The 19,895-nt window shown below is 48.1% G+C and overlaps 1 protein-coding gene across 1 annotated transcript; it reads left to right on the forward strand.

The window, feature by feature from the left end:
* Window positions 1-5: 5 nt before the first annotated feature.
* Window positions 6-5,203, forward strand: RPP25L (ribonuclease P/MRP subunit p25 like). Its single transcript, XM_005311833.4, has 2 exons — window positions 6-163; window positions 3,565-5,203. Exon 2 carries the CDS (start codon window positions 3,574-3,576, stop codon window positions 4,111-4,113), a length of 540 nt encoding a protein of 179 aa, XP_005311890.2. The 5' UTR covers window positions 6-163; window positions 3,565-3,573; the 3' UTR covers window positions 4,114-5,203.
* The last annotated feature ends 14,692 nt before the right edge of the window (window positions 5,204-19,895 follow it).

Genomic DNA, 19,895 nt, shown 5'->3' on the forward strand with positions numbered 1-19,895 from the left:
CACGCAGCCAGGGGTGAGGGCGGGGCGCATGCGCCCCCCCAACCGTCACTCTGCGCACCCCGCCCCCTGACGTCACCCGTGCGACGCGCTCCTCTGCCGGAAACCGCCGCCTAGGGCTCGCGGGGCTGGTGGCGCGTGCGGCGTTTCGCTCCGGCCGGGAACGGTAAGAGCGACGGGGCGGGGCGGGATAGGAGAGCGTCTCCCTCCCCCTCGGGTCCCGGCCCCTCAGCCTCGTGACCGGGACACAGACCCCCTCTCCCGCCGGGCCTGTCCCCCTCCCCCGTGTGTGTCCCACCCCGCGCCCCCTCCCTTATCTCACCCCCCTTTCCAACCCTCAGACACAGACCCCCCCATACCGTCACCCCCGAGCAGGGACCCCCCATATCCACCCTCCCCGCAGCCCCGAGCAGGGACCGCCCATATCCACCCTCCTCGCACCCTGAGTGGAAATCCCCCGCACCCCCCAGCAGAGGCCCCCCCCATATCCACGCTCCCCGCAGCCCCGAGCAGAGACCCCCCATATCCACCCTCCCCGCAGCCCCGAGCAGAGACCCCCCCATATCCATCACCCCCAAGCAGAGACCCCCATATCCACCCTCCTCGCACCCTGAGTGGAAATCCCCCGCACCCCCCAGCAGAGACCCACCCATATCCACCCTCCCCGCAGCCCCGAGCAGAGACCCCCCCATATCAGTCACCCCCGATCAGGGGCCCCCCATATCCACTCTCCTCGCACCCCCGAGCAGGGACCCCCCATATCCGTCACCCCCGAGCAGAGACCCTCCCCGCAGCCCCGAGCAGAGACCCCCCCCATATCCATCACCCCCGAGCAGAGACCCCCATATCCACCCTCCCCGCAGCCCCGAGCAGAGACCCCCCCCATATCAGTCACCCCCGAGCAGGGGCCCCCCATATCCACTCTCCTCGCACCCCCGAGCAGGGACCCCCCATATCCGTCACCCCCGAGCAGAGACCCCCATATCCACCCTCCTCGCACCCTGAGTGGAAATCCCCCGCAACCCCGAGCAGAGACCCCCCCTATCCACCCTCCCCGCACCCACGAGCAGAGACTCCCCATATCCATCACCCCAAGCAGAGATCCCCCATATCCACTCTCCTCGCACCCTGAGTGGAAATCCCCTTGCACCCCCGAGCAGAGACCCCCCATATCCACCCTCCTCGCACCCTGAGTGGAAATCCCCCGCACCCGCGAGCAGAGACCCCACTTTCCCTGTCTCCATCCCCCCCTAGACCTCCAAGCGGAGACACCCCCCTGTCTCCATCCCCCCACACCCTGAGCGGAGACCCCCCCCCGTTTCCATCCCCGTACACTCAAGCAGAGATTCCTCTCACCCCTGTATCCATCACCCCAAGCAGAGACCCTCTCCCCCCATATCCATCCCTTTGGATTCCCCGAGCAGAGACCCCTGTATCCATTGATTCCCAAACCCCCATACACGCCCCTGAACAGAGACCCCCTCCCCCATATTCATCCATCCTAACCCTTCCTACACCCCTAAGCAGAGATCTCTCTCCTCCCATACCCATCTTCCCCCTCATCCCCTGAGCATAGACCTCCCCCCGCCCCATATCCATCCTGCCTTACTCCCTGAGCAGGCACCCTCCTCCCCCATATCCATCCATCCCCCACCGCCCCCCACGCACTCCTGAGCAGAGACCTGTTGTATCCATCTATCCCACCCCGGTATCCATTCCCCTGCACCACTGAGCGGAGACCTCTCTCTCCCCCATATCTATCCATCCTAACCCACACCCTTGAGCAGAGATCACCTCACCTGTATCATCCCCCCACACCCCTGAACAGAGACCCTCCTCCCTTCTCCGTGTCCCTGAGCAGAGACCCTCCCTTCCCCTATCCCTCGTGCCCATCGCTTATATCTATCCATCCCAATCCTTCCCATGCACATCTCTGAGCAGACACCCTCCCCCATCCCCAACATCTCTCCTTTCCAATCTTCCACCTACATCTATCCACCCAGTCCCACCCTGCTGAGTTGAGATCTTTACCCACCCACTCCTATCCATCCCAGTCCTCCTGTATGTTTCCCAACCCTCCTCTCAAACCCTAAGCAGAGACTCCCCCCCCCCTTCTCATTAGGGGGGACATATCTTTTCCCCCCAAAAAAACCAGAGACCTCCATACTTTCATACTTTACATCAGCCAAGATCTAACCCCAGGCCTTGTACCATAACTGGCTAGAGTCAGGGGGCTCTGATCCTTCCAGTTCATCCAGCCTCCTTCAGGAAAATTCCCTTTCTTCTGGGCTGCATGTATCATCAGGCTTTGGGTTATTCTGGGGACGGGAATTGTTTGTCTCCGATGTGAAATAGCTTCAGGGTTCATGTTATGCTGGTTCCAGAGTCCCTCGTGGGGCACAAATGTGGTAAATGTCCCACTGATGTAAAAATAACAGTCCTTCCTTCCCCTGAGTTCGTTCCTGCATTTCACCAGTGACTCTATTTGTTTAGTTTTACCATTTCTCTATGCTTGGGACTGCAGGTTAGTTCAGTGTCTGGCTCCCATGTGCTAGCCACACAGAAGCAGTGCTTGGATTGCAGATAACGCATAGTAATGTTTGAATCCAAACTAGCCTGCCATTTATTATTTACTTTTTCAACGTTTCAGATTGTTCCTACTAATGTTTTGTGTGACTGTCGTCATCTCTAACTCCAGAATCGTCTCTAAAATCTCTAATTCCAGTACTTGGCAGCATCTTAGACTGGAGAAGTTCATGTAATCGGGCAAATAACATTTTTAAGTAGAGTTATGTGAAATGGAGGCGTTTGGTATGTTTGGGCCTACTACTCAGGATGCATTCTTCTATATCATGGTAGCTATAGGTGCCTAAAACTGTCCTGATCATTTCCAGGCAAATCTAAGCAGCATGAGTAAATAACTTCAGAGCAGAGACTGTCTTCCTGTGAGTCTGCAGCTTCTCGCACAATGAGATCCCTGGGTGCTGCCACAACACGAGTAGTTGAATATGAATTAAGATACTGTTTAGATTATTGAGTTCAGCTAGGTACTCTAGAACAGGGGTTCTCAACGTTTTTCCTTCAGAGGCCCCCCCAACATACTATAAAAATTCCATGGCGGGGCGGGAGGGTTGGGCTTCAGCCACTGGAGTGGGGTTGGGAGCCTCGGGGAATGGGGGGCTCAAGGCTTCTGCCCCTTGGGGTTGGGGAGTGGCTCGGGGAGCATCTGCTGGGGCACCGGTGATCCAGGCTTCAGCCGCTGTGGCTTGGGTCTCCGAGCATCCCTGTTTGGTGGACCTCCTGAAATGGCTAGTGGACCCCCAGTGGCCCACAGAGACCTGGCTGAGAACTGCTACTCTAGAACATGCTAGAAGTCAGAATATAGTATCTAGCACAATGGGGTCCCAGTCCACGACAAGGTCTCGGGTGGTATGGTAACAAAAATGAATAAAGTGTGGATTCTACTCAACTTTTATCAGTCAGGTAATGTAGCCCGTGAATTTAGGTATGTTGCCTTTGTGAATCATAATTAGAAATACTCATTGATGCTGTTCTTCTCATTTACAGTGGTGAGTGATGGAGAATTATAAGAAATCCAAGGTTGTGGAGAAGCCCTCTCCCCTTCCATTCACCAACCTGCCTTCAGATATTATCGAGATGAAAGTGAAGGATGGCAGCAAAATCAGAAATCTTATGGGTTATGCCATCGGCAAGATGGAGTCAGACTCAGTTAGGCAGATTCTTTTCACTGGCTCTGGCAAAGCCATCAGCAAGACTATCACTTGTGTGGAAATCATGAAGCGACGGCTCAAGGGACTCCACCAAATCACCAAAGTGCTCTTCAAACAGACCGAAGAGATCTGGGAGCCCATTGTCCCTGAGGCTGGTCTAGATGCCTTGACAGTGAAGAGAAATATTCCTGCCATATGTGTCTTGCTGAGCAAAGAGGCGCTAGATTCCCAAGAGCCTGGGTATCAGGCCCCAGGCTCTTTTGATGCCTTTTGGATCGAGACACTTAAAGCAGAGTCCCAGGGACAAATTAAGAGAAAGCAGGGTGGAGGAAGGGGGGCTGGCCACACAGGAAAGCATCCTAGATCCGTTGGAGGAAAAAGATAAATCAGAAGCAATTGTTAATGGCGTCAAGAACAAAAAACCGAGCCACCTAATGTGGCTCAAGTGCTACCACCAAACACAGAGTGACTGAGCTCCTTGGGAGAGAAGAGCTGAAACCTAGCACAATTGGGAGAGGGATGAGGGGCATGTGAAAACACATATGGGCATAGCCATGGCAAATAAATTCTCATAACGAGTCTGGCATTCTATTTTGACAAGGTTTTTTGTTAGGTATATCTCAATATATTATCTCATAGAGCTGGAAGGGACCTCGAAAGGTCATCGAGTCCAGCCCCCCACCTTCACTAGCAGGACCAAGCACTGATTTTTGCCCCAGATCCCTAAGTGGCCCCCTCAAGGATTGAACTCACAACCCTGGGTTTAGCAGGCCAATGCTCAAACCACTGAGCTATCCCTCCCTGTTGAAGACCTCCTTGGTGATACTTCGCTGCTTATGGTTTAAAAATGAGACAAGGTAGACCAGACTTGCCCAAACTCTGTTTAATGGTAATTTGCCAGGAGTCATGAGGCCAAAACTAATCTGCATTAAATGGAGTAGGTTTCAGTTGCCCTGGATGCTGCTTTGAAGATGAAACGTGCTATGCCGCAGACTGCGTGAGCCATGCGTCTGTATTAGAGATGAAAGGGTAGTGGGCTATGTTGTAGAACTCTGAGCTTGAGGTTGCATTTTTGGCTTTCCCAACTAGTATTGCAGTGGCATTTTGTTGGACTGGACCTCCTAACAGAGCTTTTGGGCTCAGTTTCCCTTTTTTGGGTCTGTTCTGCTAATCCCTCGAGAGAGACTGGTGATCTGAATAAGGAGCTGGAATCTCAGCTCTGACAGTTACTGCTTGTGTGCCCTTCGGGGAGTCACATCCCCTCTATTCCTCATTTTCCTTGTCTGGAGAATGGGGGATGTTGTATGTATGTCACAGGGGTTTTGCGAGGATAGTAATTGGTGTAAGTCATCTTGACATACAGCTCTGTAGAAGTGTTCAGTACAATTGTTAATAGTGAACACCAAAGCAAAAACTATTTTAAACCCTGCTTTGTGAATCGTAAAGGGAAAAATAAAGTTCCCTCTTGTGTTTTACATTAGAAATCTTGTCTCCATCCTTTCCTCTTTTTGCCAGAGGCCATTAGTAACGTTTAGAGGACTGGACTAGAGGCATCACTCTAGGCTGAAACCTGAGCGCACACAGCTGTGGTTGAGGAGGAAGGGATTAATATGTTGAACTTTTTTCTTCGTAAAGAATTGTAAAAGGCTCCAACAGGTTGTTTCCCGTTACAAATCATCTTTAAAGCCTCAGAAAGGGTTAACGCTTGTGTTCTCTAAAGGGATTGTGGAGCAGCTTTTTGCGGTTAAGTGGTCTTAAATCTGTGTAAGTACTTTTGAAATAGTTCTGAAGCTTCAAAACTTTGCTGAAAGAAGCAGAGGAAATAACTTAGTTTCCTTATTATGCTGTTTCATTTTATGAATATCTGTTTCAGTTAAATATGGGTCAGGAAAAAGATTCTGTAGTTGTAATTGAAAGATTGTTACTTGCAAGAACGAATCTTATAAATTGCTTTCTGGATGATGTCCATAATTTCCTCTCTCTCTTCTGTTAAATGCATCAGCAATGGAACACTAACAGACTGCCTTCAGAGCCTGCCAGAGCCACTCTTTACTTAAAATAACACTGCTAGGTCAATTGAAGTCAAATGTAAACTTTTGTAAAATCAAGGATTTACGTAAGTCATTATTGGAGGGAAGCATGAGTGTGTCTTATGTCATATTATGTGAGAGACTTTCACAATCAAGAACAAGGTTTTTTTAATCTGCATGCTCACCAGCACACAAGGTTGACTCACATACTTACCTCTAAAGTTGAGCATGTAAGTGTCTTTTCAATCATATCACAAAAGTCATGTTTCACAACACAAGTTGCATTCACGATCGCATAAACTTTTGCACAGCTTATTTTTGTCAGCAAACTTTCTCACTTATGCATGTCTTACTTGGTGCTCTCATCATTAATAAATATAAATATTTCCTTGAAACACACACAATACTATGACACTTTTTTTGTGAGGATATAAATATTTGCTTGCCAATGTTGTGTTCCAGTGCTAATGTATGAGAGACAGAGTGAAAGTGACTCTCCTAGATTTGTTGTCCAAGCTGAATGAAATACAAAGTTATACATAGTGTCAATGGGAAAACGTGAACCAGATTTGTGAAACTTTTTCTTCAAAAAATTAGAAGGATTGTTGATAGTGCAGGGAAAGAAAGTTGGTCAGTTTTCAGAATGGAGAGAGGTAAATAGCGGTGTCCCCCAGAAGTCTGTACTGGGACCAGTCCTATTAAACAGATTCATAAATGATCTGGGAAAAGGGGCAAAAAATGAGATGGCAAAATTTGCAGATGTTACAAAAGTACTCAAGATAGCTAAGTCCCAGGTAGACTGCGAAGAGCTACAAAAGGATCTCTCAAAACTGCGTGACTGGGCAACAAAATGGCAGATGAAATTCAGTGTTGATAAATTCAAAGTAAAGTACATTGGAAAACATAATCCCAACTATACATATAAAATGATGGGGTCTAAATTAGCTGTTACCACTCAAGAAAGAGATATTGGAGTCACTGTGGAGAGTTCTCTGAAAACATCCGCTCAATGTGCAGTGGCCGTCAAAAAAGCAAACAGAATGTTGGAAATAATTAAGAAAGGGAGAGATAATACAACAGAAAATATCATATTGCCTCTATAAAATCTTGAATACTGTGTGCAGATGTGGTCGCCCCATCTCAAAAAAGATATATTGGAATTGAAAAAGGTTCAGAAAAGGGCAACAAAAATTATTACGAGTATGGAACGGCTTCCGTATGAGGAGAGATTAATAAGACTGGGACTTTTCAGCTTGGAAAAGAGACGACTAAGGGGGGGATATGATAGAGTTCTATAAAATCATGACTGGTGTGGAGAAAGTAAATAAGGACGTGTTATTTACTCATCACACAATAACTAGGGGTCACAAAATGAAATTAATGAGCAGTTGGTTTAAAACAAAAGGAAATATTTTTTTCACACAACGACAGCCATTCTGTGGAACTCCTTGCCAGAGGATGTTGTGAAGGCCAAGATTATAACAGGGTTCAAAAAAGAACTAGATAAATTCATGGAGGGTCCATCGATAGCTATTAACCAGGATGGGCAGGGATGGTGTCCCTCGCCTGTTTGCCAGAAGCTGGAACTGGGTGATGGGATGGATCACTTGATGATTCCCTGTTCTGCTCATTCCCTCTGGGGCACCTGGCATTGGCCACTGTCAGAAGACAGAATACTGGGCTAGATGGACCTTTGGTCTGACCCAGTGTGGTCACTCTTATGTTCTTATGTCACTTATGGTTTTTAACCTGATAGTTTCACTTTTTAGCTGGTGAAAATGAGGTTTTCATAAATTGCTCCCTTTCAGAGGCTTACTGTTGCCTCTCCTGTCCTCCACTACTGGAATAATTAAATCACATTATAAGGCAGATGTACAAAGATGGATAGGATAATCTGCCTCTCTTGAAATTCATGACCTGAAGATACTGGCTACATCCCATTACTACATCCCATAGCCTGAGGCTCAACTGATTTTTATTAAGATTTAACTGAGTACGTTTGTCTTCACACCAATCTTATATGCTTTGTTTAAGGATCATTGTGTGATTAGAAATTATTACAGGAGTTAAAGCTGCATGAAGTCTGTAACGCAGATTTAGAATTTATCCATGTAATTATGCCATGAGTAACAGTCTAGCGTGTGTTTGTGTGGGAAATTCATGAGACTCGGAAGCTGCTTGTGAAGTTCTCTTTTTGTTTTCAGACTCTGTAAAAAAAGAAAAAAAAAACCCCACTGTCAATGAAGTGTCTGTATCTCTTGAAGGCAGACTGTATCTCCCAGTTCAGCAAAGAAGTTATGCATGTACCTAACTAATTACATGAGTAGTCCCATTGGCTTCAGTGGGACTATCTCCATGCTTTAGGCCCCAATTCAACCAGGTACTTAAACAGGGAGACAACCTGGCAGAGGAAATATAAATAAATAAGCAAATTTATTCTGGTGGAAGTGCAACGAGGTATATGATGGCTGGAGATACTTTGAAGATGAAGATTTCATTTAAATGGAGGTAACTCGTTTTCAGAAGAGGCATGCTAGTCCTAGCAGCTGGCACAGAGCTCCCGTCTTCCTTAAAGCTAGGGAGAAGCTTGGTTTTTATTAACTAATTAGCAGAGATAAGTAACAAGTGCCAAAGAAGCAAGCAGAAGGGACTGATCAAGCTGAGTGGGTCTAGTGAACCTATCGCCAGAGGGCTCAAATTGTTTTTTACTAAACTACTCTTTTGAAAGAAAGCCAGATCCAAAAATGGCATGTGTAATCCTCTTTAGTGTACCACCTAGCACGTAATGCCTGTAAATCACAGCTGCAAAGTGTTTCTATTTTTAAGAAGGTGTTTCAGTTTGAAAACTACCAGATCAAATGACTATATTAACCCACCTTTGTGACAGTTTTTGACTTCTAGAAACTAAGACCGAGGCTGCACTGTTATTCCCAATGAGGAGTTTTGTGACTTCCTACACCATACGAGCTCTGTGATGGCCTCAGAACAGAGACGGAATTACTTTGAATCTTTCTCCGGGAAGCTGTGGATGTCTCTGATTTTCCAGCACTTACACATATAGGTAAACGTGCTATTTACGCAGCAGGAAACCATGCTACTGATCCTTTTTGAGAACCCCACAAATGTTGCCACTGTCTCATGTGGCGGTTGCAAGTCCTGCTTCCTCATGGCTGAATCAGAGCCGTGAATGTGGCTTCTTTTTGTTGGGAGAATGGAATAGGTTGGCTTGGTCGCCCTGCAATTGTAGCTGTGCTTTGTTGTGTCATGCAGGTGGTAGTTTGAGTCCGGTTCTGTACCCTTTCCTCTATCCATTGGTTGGCAGGACCTGAGACTGCTGATACCCAGGAGATACAGGAGAGAGGACGTGTCATTCTTGTCAACATTAGACACAGATAAACGTCTGGATTCAGTGTTCTGCCTGTTGATGGCACGCTATTGTGCATGCCAAACCAAGGGGTCAAACTCATAGAGGGGCCCCATTTGGGAGACTGTTTTGTGGATACCCCTCATCTCACTCGCTCCCCTATAATATCCCTGTGCTTTCATAGGCGACGGAGAAAGGAAATTATTTAATGGATTTTTAGCTCGCAGTGCCATGTGGCAGCTGGAAACAAGGAGCAGAGCCACCCTTATGTGACCAGCCAGCTCTCTGCTGACCACAGAGTTTAAGAACTACTCTAATTATTATTTGTATTGTCATAAGAGCCTAGCAGCCCCAGGCACAAACCAGGACCCCGCTGTGCTAGGCGCTACACAAACAAAAAGATAGCCCTTTCCCCAGAGTGCTTACAAGTCTAATTCAGTATCTGGCTTCAGGGTTCAAATTGATAATCTACAGGGGTCAGGAAGGAATGGTTCCAGACTGCGGTAAGCCTCCTTGGGCATGTCTACACTGCATCTGGGAGTGAGCCTCCCAGGCGGGGCTGGGCTCCTGCTAGTGCTCCAGAAATAACTGTGTAGACACTATGGCTCAGGCTGGAACACAGGCTCTGAAGCCACGGGCGAGGGTGGTGGGTGGGCTTGAGAGCCCGAGCTACATTGTCAATGCAACATGTCTGCAGCTGTTTTTAAAGCGCTAGTGTGAGTCTGTGGCCCAGGGCTGGGACACTCGCTCCCAGAGGCAGTGTAGACAAGCCCATAAAGTCTGCTTTTATAAATCAGCCAGAAGTCCCCTCTCTTTCCTGTGCCGATCAGCCTGCAGTATCCACAGCACTGCCTCCGAGCAGCTTGTGGGGGAGGGATAGCTCAGTGGTTCGAGCATTGGCCTGCTAAACGCAGGGTTGTGAGTTCAGTCCTTGAGGGGGCCATTTAGGGATCTGGGGCAAAAAAAATAGTTGGGGATTGGTCTTGCTTTGAGCAGGGAGTTGGACTAGATGACCTCCTGAGGTCTCTTCCAACCCTGATATTCTATTCTATGACAATAACTTGGACCCTGAACTATTTGCCATCATATGAGGAGTTTGCTCTGGTGTTAGATTGGAAGGCGGGCAACTGTATATTGTGCACTGGATTCTTAAACTATATGTATTTGGGGGAGAAGAGTGTTTAAGAACTACTCTTATCCCTCTGATAATCAAGAGAAACAAACTGTTTAGGCTGCTAAGTGTGCAACTCCCCCTAGTGATGCATCACGGAATGATGCCACTGGGGTGGTATGGACAGGTACTATGTGTTGGGACCATGTTTGCTAGCTCCAGGTTGGATGGATAGAGTCTCAGTGTTGCTGTCTGTTGCTTACCCTTTTTTGGCTTGTCAGTCTGAAGTCCTCTGTTCCACTCTATATGCAGCCGAAGAAGTGGGCTGTAGTCCACGAAAGCTTATGCTCTAATAAATTTGTTAGTCTCTAAGGTGCCACAAGTACTCCTGTTCTTTTTGCGGATACAGACTAACACGGCTGCTACTCTGAAATCTGTTCCAAGTGCTGCCAGCAAGACCCTTGCATTGAGAGCTGCAGTGTGCCTGAAGGCAGGAGTCTTCCTTTCATTTGAATTCCAGACGTTCACTTTCCCCCCTTTGAAGATCACACACTTTCCCTTCTTTAATGCTGTCTGCTGTTTATCATCCTCAACTGCAGAGGCTTCATGATCCCGCCTGAAATATTCACAAAGGCCCCATCAAGCAGAGCGAAAGCCTCACCCAGGAAAACAAGGGGAAGGAAGAGCCAGGTTTGCTTTTACTAGTGGGATGTTCATCTGAGGCGGCAGGGGTTTCCCTCCTTTCAAACAAAGTCTTTGAAATCCCTTTAGATGTGAAGAGCTGTTTTGCTGTCAGGCCTGGTCCATGAGACTTTAAGTGGGTTCTTCGAGCTTCGGAAGAAATGCCTCTACAGAGCTCTTCAAGTTCTGGGGCAGTGCTGGGGTTAGTGGACCCTGGTGGCTAAGTGCTGGGAGCAGGTTGGGTATGCTTCTTGCCAGATTCAACGACAAGGTTATTCTAGAAGCTGTGCTCTGCGGTCCCAATACTAAAATGGTAAGAATGTATAAGAGATGTAGCCCTTCCCCATGCTTCTCTGCCATCAAGACTTGCCTCATCTGCATTTCCCACTGCTGTCTTCAGGCCTTCTTCCACATTCCTCCTTCCCTCGCTGAAATGATGGATAAACCTCTACCCCCTTCACCTCCAAATCCATTTGCAAGGGCCCACTCCTGCCATGACACCTATAAGACGTCAGCCAGCTCATTCTTGACAAGCAGTTGGGTTTAAGAACATAAGAACGGCCATATTGGGTTAGACCAGTGGTTCCCGAAGTGGGGTTTGCGAACCCCCGGGGGTTCACAGAATGTTTCAGGGGGTTCGCAAGAAAAATTTCATTAATGGCGGCCAGAGGACTCTGCTGGGACCCAGTTGCAGGGCAGACAGCCCGAGCCCCAGGGCGAGCGGGGCCGGGCAGTTTGAGCAGGCAGCCCAAGCCCTCCCCTGTCAGCGGGGGAGCCGGCAGCCCGAGTCTCCCGGAGAGCGGGCAGTTTGAGCCAGCAGCCCCAGCCCTCCCCTGTCAGCAGGGGAGCCAGCAGCCCCGAACCCCAGCACTCCACGCGGGGTGCAGGTGGCAGCTCGGATTCCTGTCCCACCTTCCTCGGTGGAAGAAAAGCTGTTTGCGAGCCAAACCAGCCAGAAGCACGTTGTAGCCAGTGTGGGAGTGTTAAGGTGTCTCAGTAATTGTCCTCTCTGGAGGGCTGATTTGCTTCAGTGAATGAATCTTCTCAGTTTCTAGTTTGTTGGTTGTTAGCAGTCTCTCTCTGTTATTTTTATTAGCACTTTTGTACACAAGTTCAATGGATAAGTGGTTGAAAAAGGAAAGTGTAAAGACGCTGGAATCAGCTAGTGTTTCCTCAAGTCCACACTGTGGAAAATCTAAGTCTAATGATCATGATGGTCCTGGAAAGTCACTTACAAAGAAAAGAAAATATGACGCTGATTATATAAAATATGGCTTTACACGCATTGGTGATCAAGAACATCCACAACCACTGTGTGTGATTTGTGGTGATGTTCTAGCAAACAGCAGCCTCAAACCTTCTCTACTTCGGCACCATTTAGAAACTAGGCATCCTGCACAACTCGACAAGCCCGTTGACTTTTTCAAGCGAAAATTAGCTGAGAAGAAAATTGACATTACCAGTTTTATATCCAAAGCAAGTACTGATCATGAAAATGCACGTAAAGCATCATACCGGGTGAGCTACCAAGTAGCAAAAGCATCAGAAGCCCATACCATAGCAGAGAGCTTGATTGGTCCATGTATAAAAGACGTAGTTCATTGCATGCTCGGAGAAAAGGCTGCAAAAAGGATTGACATGGTACCTTTGTCTAATAATACGTTGTCACGAAGAATTAATGACATGTCAAATAATGGAGAGACCACAATTGTACATAGAGTGAAAAATAGTCCATATTATGCTATACAGTTGGATGAATCAACTGATGTAGCTAATCTAGCTATTTTGCTACTGTTTGTACGTTATGTGAATGAAGGTCTGGTTGAAGAAGACTTGTTGTTTTGCCGACCATTGGAAGAACGTACAACTGGAGAAGATATCTTCAATCTCACTAATGCATATTTTCAAGAAAAGGAAATAGATTGGTCTCATTGCCTAGGCATTTGCACTGATGGGGCCACATCAGTGACGGGGAAGTATACTGGATTTGTAGCTCGAACAAAAAAGGTTGCATCAAAAGTCTCTTGGACTCATTGCAGCATCCATAGACAAGCCCTTGCAACAAAATGCATGCCAGAGGGACTGAAGGAAGTGCTGGACAATGCAGTGAAAATGGTGAATTTCATAAAATCATGGCCAACAAATTCCAGAATATTTCACATACTTTGTGAAGAAATGGGTAGTATACACGTCTGGGTGTTGACCCATACTGAAGTTAGATGGCTCTCAAGGGGTAAAATCCTTGTGTGCTTGTTTGAGGTTAGAACGGAAATCCTAGTTTTTTTTTTTCAACAGCCACCCTTTCCACCTTGCCAGCTGTATGGAAAATAATGTCTGGCTCCAGAGCCTAGCTTATTTAGCAGATATTTTCTCAAGAATTAAAGGCCTCAATATAACAGTTTTCAGTGTGCAAGAGCGAGTTGAATCCCTGATAAAGAAGTTGCAGTTCTGGGGAAGTTGTTTGGAAAACAATCAAGCTCAGTGTTTCAGTAATCTTCATGACTTCCTGGCAGAACATAAACTTCAGTTGGATCAGTGCACTAAAACCAATATAACTGCACACCTAAAAGGACTTTGCACAACTTTCAGGGAATACTTTCCTGCTATGTCAGGCGATAATGATTGAATTTGCAACCCTTTTGATGATACCACTTTCTCAGCACAGATATTAAACACCAGGAAAAAGAGAAATTGATTGAGATCTCCTGTGATTACGAACTGAAAAGGAGTTTCAGAAATCTATCATTGATCAACTTTTGGCTGAGTTTAAGAAACGAGTGCCCCTTTCTGGCAGAAAAAGCTGCTGCAGTTTTGTTACCGTTTTCAACAACATACTTATGCGAGAAAGCGTTTTCCTTGTATGCACATCTGAAAACCAAATACAGAAACAGACTTGATGCCGAACCAGACCTGAGACTTTATCTTTCTCCAGTGGTTCCAGACCTCCAAGAGCTATGCAGAGCAAAGCAAGCGAATCCATCACACTGAGGAAATTTAAACTTAAATCCCTGGAAATATTCATTTTTAGGAGGGGGTTCACGAGATGTCACAATTTAGTGAAAGGAGTTCGTGGGCTGTTAAAGTTTGGGAACCACTGGGTTAGACCAATGGTCCATCTAGCCCAGTGTCCTGTCTTCTGACGGTGGCCAACACCAGGTACTTCACAGGGAATGAACAGAACAGGCAATCATCGAGTGATCTATTCCCTGTCATCCGCTCCCAGCCTCTGACAGTCAGAGGCTAGGGATACCCAGAGCGCCGGGTTGCAAGCCTGACCATCTTGGTTAATAGCCATCGATGGACCTATTTGATTGTTTTCTTATAATTTTTTTTAAAACCACTAGTTTATGGTATTAAAATTGACCATACTGTGGTTGCATTTCTCCCCCATGCCTTTCAAGTGTTGTCTTAAATTGTAATCTCTTTAGAGAAGGGACTGTCTTCCTGTGTGTTTGTACAGTGTCTGATTCAGTAAGCCCTGCCACTGGTTGGCACTTCTGGGTGCTGGCACAATGTAAGTAACAGGCAGCGTGGTACAGTGGCTTGAGCATGGGACTGAGAATCAGGGAAACGGAGGTCTTTTCCTGGCTTTGTCACTGATCTGCTGTGTGATCTTAGGTAAACAAGGCAGGTGAGGGAATATCTTCTATTGGATCAACTTCTGTTGATATGAGAGACTAGTTTTCGAGTCACACAGAGCTCTTCTTCACATCTTTTCCCCTCTCTGTGCCTCTGTTTTCAAAATATAAGGTTAGGGACATTTGTGCTTCTTGCCTTGATATTAATGGATGCAAAGCTCCACCGAAGGAGTAAAAAGAAAAGACTGAAGTGGGTGACAGCCTAGCAATCCAGGCCCTACTCCTATGCCCATTGGAAGTCATGTCAAAGCTCCCATTGGCCCTAGTGGGTCGGATCAAGTAGGATGCGTGCCCAGGCTCAAGAATTAAGACTGGGACATTCCAAAGTGCTCCTCATTGGCCTAGTTCTGTCCTGAAGTCACTGGTAATAGTCCCATAATTAGCATCAGTGGGAGCAGAGTTAGACCAGGGCTGAGTGATCTTGAAAAACCCACCCCTATAGTCTCAACGTCCAGTCCTGCAAAGGGTCGAGTACCCTGAACTCCTATTGACTTGTGGGGTGCTCTGCACCCCACCGGATTGGGCTGTCAGGTGCGAGTTTCTTAAGGCTGTGCCTAGCTCTGCTCATGTGTCTGTCCGCTTCCCCTGCTAATCTGGAGGGGCACAGTCCTTCCCCTTCATAGGGAGCATGCTCCAAGCAGCTCAGACTACGGTAGCATCAAAAGATCAACCCAAACATCACACTCCACTCTAGCAGGTCCTGTCCCAGATACTCAGGCTCCCTGTTCTGTGTCTACGGAGAAGCCAACGCACTCGATTAAACGGCATAGCATCTCATCAGCAGGCTCTGCAGAGAGACAGCAGCCACCAGATGGCCCAAGGCGCCTGATTTTTATATTCAGACAATGCACCACAGCCACAGCTCTTGGCCTACTTTTATTACAACCCTACCATGTGGTTTATTTTTGCACTCAGGCTCCTAAACACAGCTCGTAAAATACTGGAAAGAAGGAAGCTGCTTCGGGCTAGATGAATAGACAGCCCTAGCCAAATGCAGCAAACATTTTTAAATGACAATGCGGCATTTGTGTTTGTCCTGATTCATCCTCTCAGTTCCCCCACCTCCTATCGCACCACCCCAGGGGCCCTGGTGGCTTCCCTAGCTAAGAAGGGGGTAGGACTGTCTCTCTTACACAGTGGTTTGCAAATTCTCTCATGCCACGGACCATTTCAAATCAAAATCCTTTTAGGCCCATCTCCGTTCCAAACCTTGACCCCCTCCACTTCCTGACGCAGCTAGCAATGATGGGTTTTCTGGACAGGTCGTTAAGAAAACAAGATGAAACTAAACTATCACAGTGTTAGCTGGCTGGTTAGTTCTTCCTCTCACCCTTCTTTTCTCCTCTCGGCTGTTTTCTTCCTTTCCCCGCATTTAGGGCTGTACATTTATCAGGATCTCGTCTCTCCCATTATTTTGTGTCCTCTATGACCCGGATCGCTCCAGGTCTCTGTGCCTCTGGCTGCCTAGGTGTATGCTTTGGGATTTGCAATACCACAGTTGCTACAGCTTTGAAGCATATCTGCAGGCCACCTGGAACTGCTCCCAGACGTCCTGGGGGCCACAGATTAAGAGCCAGTGATCTAATGGGACAAATGAATGCATCCTGATATTGTTATGCTGGAGGGTGTTGGTAGCAGCCATCAAGTGCGTCTTTTCTATATGGGCAATCACAGATCTTGTTAAATGTGTGCTAGCTGCCTTTCATTCAGCCTAATCAAGGGAGCAAGTAACTGTCCCTTTGTTTAGTGATTGCTGAACCAGTAGAAGCTACTGCCCAAGTCATGGCCAAGGCTGGAGTATAAGCTGGGGGACTGAGCAATGACTGGATTGTAACGGTGTGTGTCAGCTACAGAAAAGCCAGGAGACAGCAAGGAAGTTCTGGTAGTGTGACCCTGGGAAGAAACCCAGAGAGAGAGCTTTTGGGGGGCAGAGTGCTGACTGGAAACGGTTGGATTTCCAAACAAGGAAACTGCCTGTTGTTGTTTGTTCCTAACCTGTTCAGGGAAACAGACTTTGTGAACCTTCATTGTAAATAAACAGGACTGCAGCAAAGACATATCTGACTCACATAATCAATTTCTCCTCCTAACTGAAACAACCCGGCAAGGCCTTGAGCCTGGGCTAGCTGCTTGGGTCAAAAGGGACAGCGCTATCATGCTGTTTGTATTAGGATATTGCCTTGATGCATTGTGACACCGTTTGCAACAGCATGGTCCCTGGAAGTGATTCTGACCCTACTCCATGAACCCCAGGATGATGCCAGAAAATCTGGGCTGGGCAGCAGCCCTACAGCCTATTCCTACTATTCCTTATGGATTCCATAGCCAGAAGGGACCACTGGGATCTAGCCTGACCTCAGATGGCTGGAAGGGGACATTCCCAAGGCACTCCAAGCACTGAGACAGGTATGAGGCTGGGTATCTCACCAGGGTCTCAGGTAAAATGGGTGGACTGCTTGCCCCCAGGACGCCCTTCGGTGTGAATTTGAGCACCCCCAGGTGCCCAGACTTTACAACACGGCTCTCCACAAACCTGCCCTCTCTGTGCCTATAAAAATAGAGACACGATGGGAGACAAGGGCAATGGGTGGGAGGGGCCTGGAGAGTCACATGACACACACCCCCGAACACTGTGATGGGGGCAAGGGGCTAGCAGCTGGTAGGGCCAGAGCCTCTCCTCTTCCAGTCCTGGTGCTGCACCCTCCCACGCTGCCTGGGAGGGGACGCTGCCCAGCGCAGTGGGGCAGAGCTGCCCCATCCCGCCAGGTAATGTGGCATGGGGAAGGGACAGGATGGGGAGAGCGTGGGGGCCCTGGGATGGGGCTGAGGTGGGGAGGAGTCACATGGGGGTGTCACGTGTTAGGCCATGTGCCCCCCTTTGGCTGGTGTCCCCTTTGTGTCCCGCCCCACTAGTTGCCACTGGGGGGGGAGGTAATACCTTTTATTGGACCAACTTCTGTTGGAGAGAGAGACAAGCTTTTGAGTTAAAGAGCTCTGTGTAAGCTCAAAAGCTTGTCCCTCTCACCAACAGAAGCTGGGCTAATAAAAGAGATTACTTCCCCCACCTTGTCTCTCTAATCTGGGACTGACACGGGCTACAGCAACGCTGCATCCATATCAAAATAAACACACCCAACTGTGATGTTTGTTCTCCCTAGTACCACCCATTTCTCCTTTGGGTTCACTGGGGCTTAATAATCCACGGACTTCTCAGGCACAGAACGACAATGCTGAGGTTGCAGAAGGGGTCTGGAAGTAGCAGAGAAGGTGGCTACCAGGAAGGTGGGGGGAGCAGAATCCGGTTGGAGCCACAGCAGGGCCCACCGCCGCCCTGTATGGCCTCAGTGCTGTTTCAGGATTGTGAGCACGGGCACCTTCTCTGAACAGCCCTTACAGGGCCCAGATCCGAGCAAAGCCCCTCAGACCTTAATGGGAATCGCTGGTCAGATGGGAGCCGGCCAGCTCCTGGTGTATTTGCAGAGACTCATTGTCTCCGTCCTAATAGGAGCTGCTGCCCTGAGGCTGGTTCAGCCTGAAACTGGAGGCCTGGATGGTTAATGACGAGGTGCGCTGCTCTCTGTGAGTGTGAGTCGCAGTTTGAAATGCAGAAACTCTGGGCAGGGGTCAAGAGTGGCTAAGGGCCCTTCAGCCCGCAGGGAGCGGCTGCGAGTCCTCGCTGGACGTGGGGGGTGTAACGGAGACAGCAGTGGGTACCAGGGTTCAGCAGGAGACGACCACCGGGCTGCCTCCCCCTGCTGCTCTCTGTCAGGGCCGTGATGCCAGCCCCGGGGCAGGGACGGATTAACCCCTAGGCTAATAAGGCAATAGCCTTAGGCCCTCCTATTTTTAAGCCCTACTGGTCAGGCAGGGGGTGACCAGACACTACAAATCCGGTTACCACGGGAACCCGTGCCAGCTGTGGGTGCAGTTTGAGCAGGCATTGCCCCTCTACTCCCCCCACCCCCAATTTCTGCAGAGTTCTGCTTAGCTCTGTCCCTCTCCTGGGCTGAGGCTGGCAGGCAGCTCCAGGACGCTGGCTCCCGGGTCCTAGTGCCCGTCACCGTCATCTTCTATGTGTGCTGGGCCCCGTTTCTGGACAACTGGTGAGTGCCTAGGGAGGGGGAGAAGAGGCAGTACCAGAGCGGTGGGGGGGGGGAGCTTCCACAGAACCTGCACATCCTCTATCCAGCTCCAGCCGGAACGATTGCCCCTCCCATGTATAAGGAACGAATTCCCACACATTTGTAGGAAAAACAAAACATCCCATTCTGGATACCAGTCCTTTAACTTTTACAGAGCCTTCCATCAAGGGCCTTCGGAGTTATGATGCACGGTGTTCAATACTGTATTGAACTGTACCAAAAATCAAAGACATCCAACTTTTTTCTTTGATGTATTTTTCTGTACTGGGATGCACAGGCCACCACGTTCTTTCCTTACGCTCAGCCTAGTTCCACAGGCCAACGCAGCTTTGTACTTTTAAGGGGTTACAAAAGCACTGGAGGAAGCTCAGCACACAATGTTGTACGTTTCTCCCTCCCCTCTCCCTCAAGGATTCTAAAGCCACGTCTTAGCCGGCTATGATAGAAAGACTGGCGGAATAGGCTAAAGGCAGGTTCTGTCCACTTGCTGGTTCACTAGCAGTTCAATCCATCATAAAAGTACCTCACATTTGATTTCTTTTGAGTTTCATTCCAAAAACTTAAGGTAAATAAACCTGAAGTTAGTCCTCATTTTTCTGCCCAACTCAAACTCACGTCTTTCCCAAGTGGAAAATGTTGGGTGAGCCTGGAATGTGATTCGAGAAGGGAATGAGAACACAGGCCAATTCCTGCTGACAGGTACACCTGGTAGCCTTATTGACTTCAGGGAGAACAGATTTTTGCACAAGACTAGATTTTGGCCCCTTCTGCTTTTTCACACCTGGTATAAGCAGAATCTCATTCACTTTCCTCCCCTAAACTCAGAGCACTTTAAGGGGGAAAAAAATAAGCAAGGACGGCTTGATTTACATTTACATGCAAACAAAACAGGAAGTTCTCCCTTCATTCTACACCAGCCTTAAACAAACACCAGACCTCATGTAACAAGGGTGTCACTACAGCAGCTGTGGTTGGACTGTTCTTTTGAAAGATCCTTAATGGTTCTTTTAAGATGCTGATTTTCAATGAAATCTCTTAGTTGGGGGGCAGGGGGCAAAGAACACAACAGGGAATAGCTCTGTTTTGTTAACTTCTAGTCATTCAAAGGCTGAAAGGCTTTAGATTAAGTTTGTTTATTGTTTGTACAGTGATTTTGAAGAGCTAACATAGTACAGAAGTGCTAAATATTATGGCTGGGCAA

This window comes from Chrysemys picta, chromosome 6 (genome assembly GCF_011386835.1).
Source record: "Chrysemys picta bellii isolate R12L10 chromosome 6, ASM1138683v2, whole genome shotgun sequence".
In the NCBI taxonomy this organism is placed as follows: Eukaryota; Metazoa; Chordata; order Testudines; family Emydidae; genus Chrysemys; species Chrysemys picta.

Coding starts and splice junctions, on each gene's coding strand:
- RPP25L (XM_005311833.4), top strand. CDS start 3,574: ATGGAGAATTATAAGAAATCCAAGGTTGTGGAGAAGCCCTCTCCCCTT.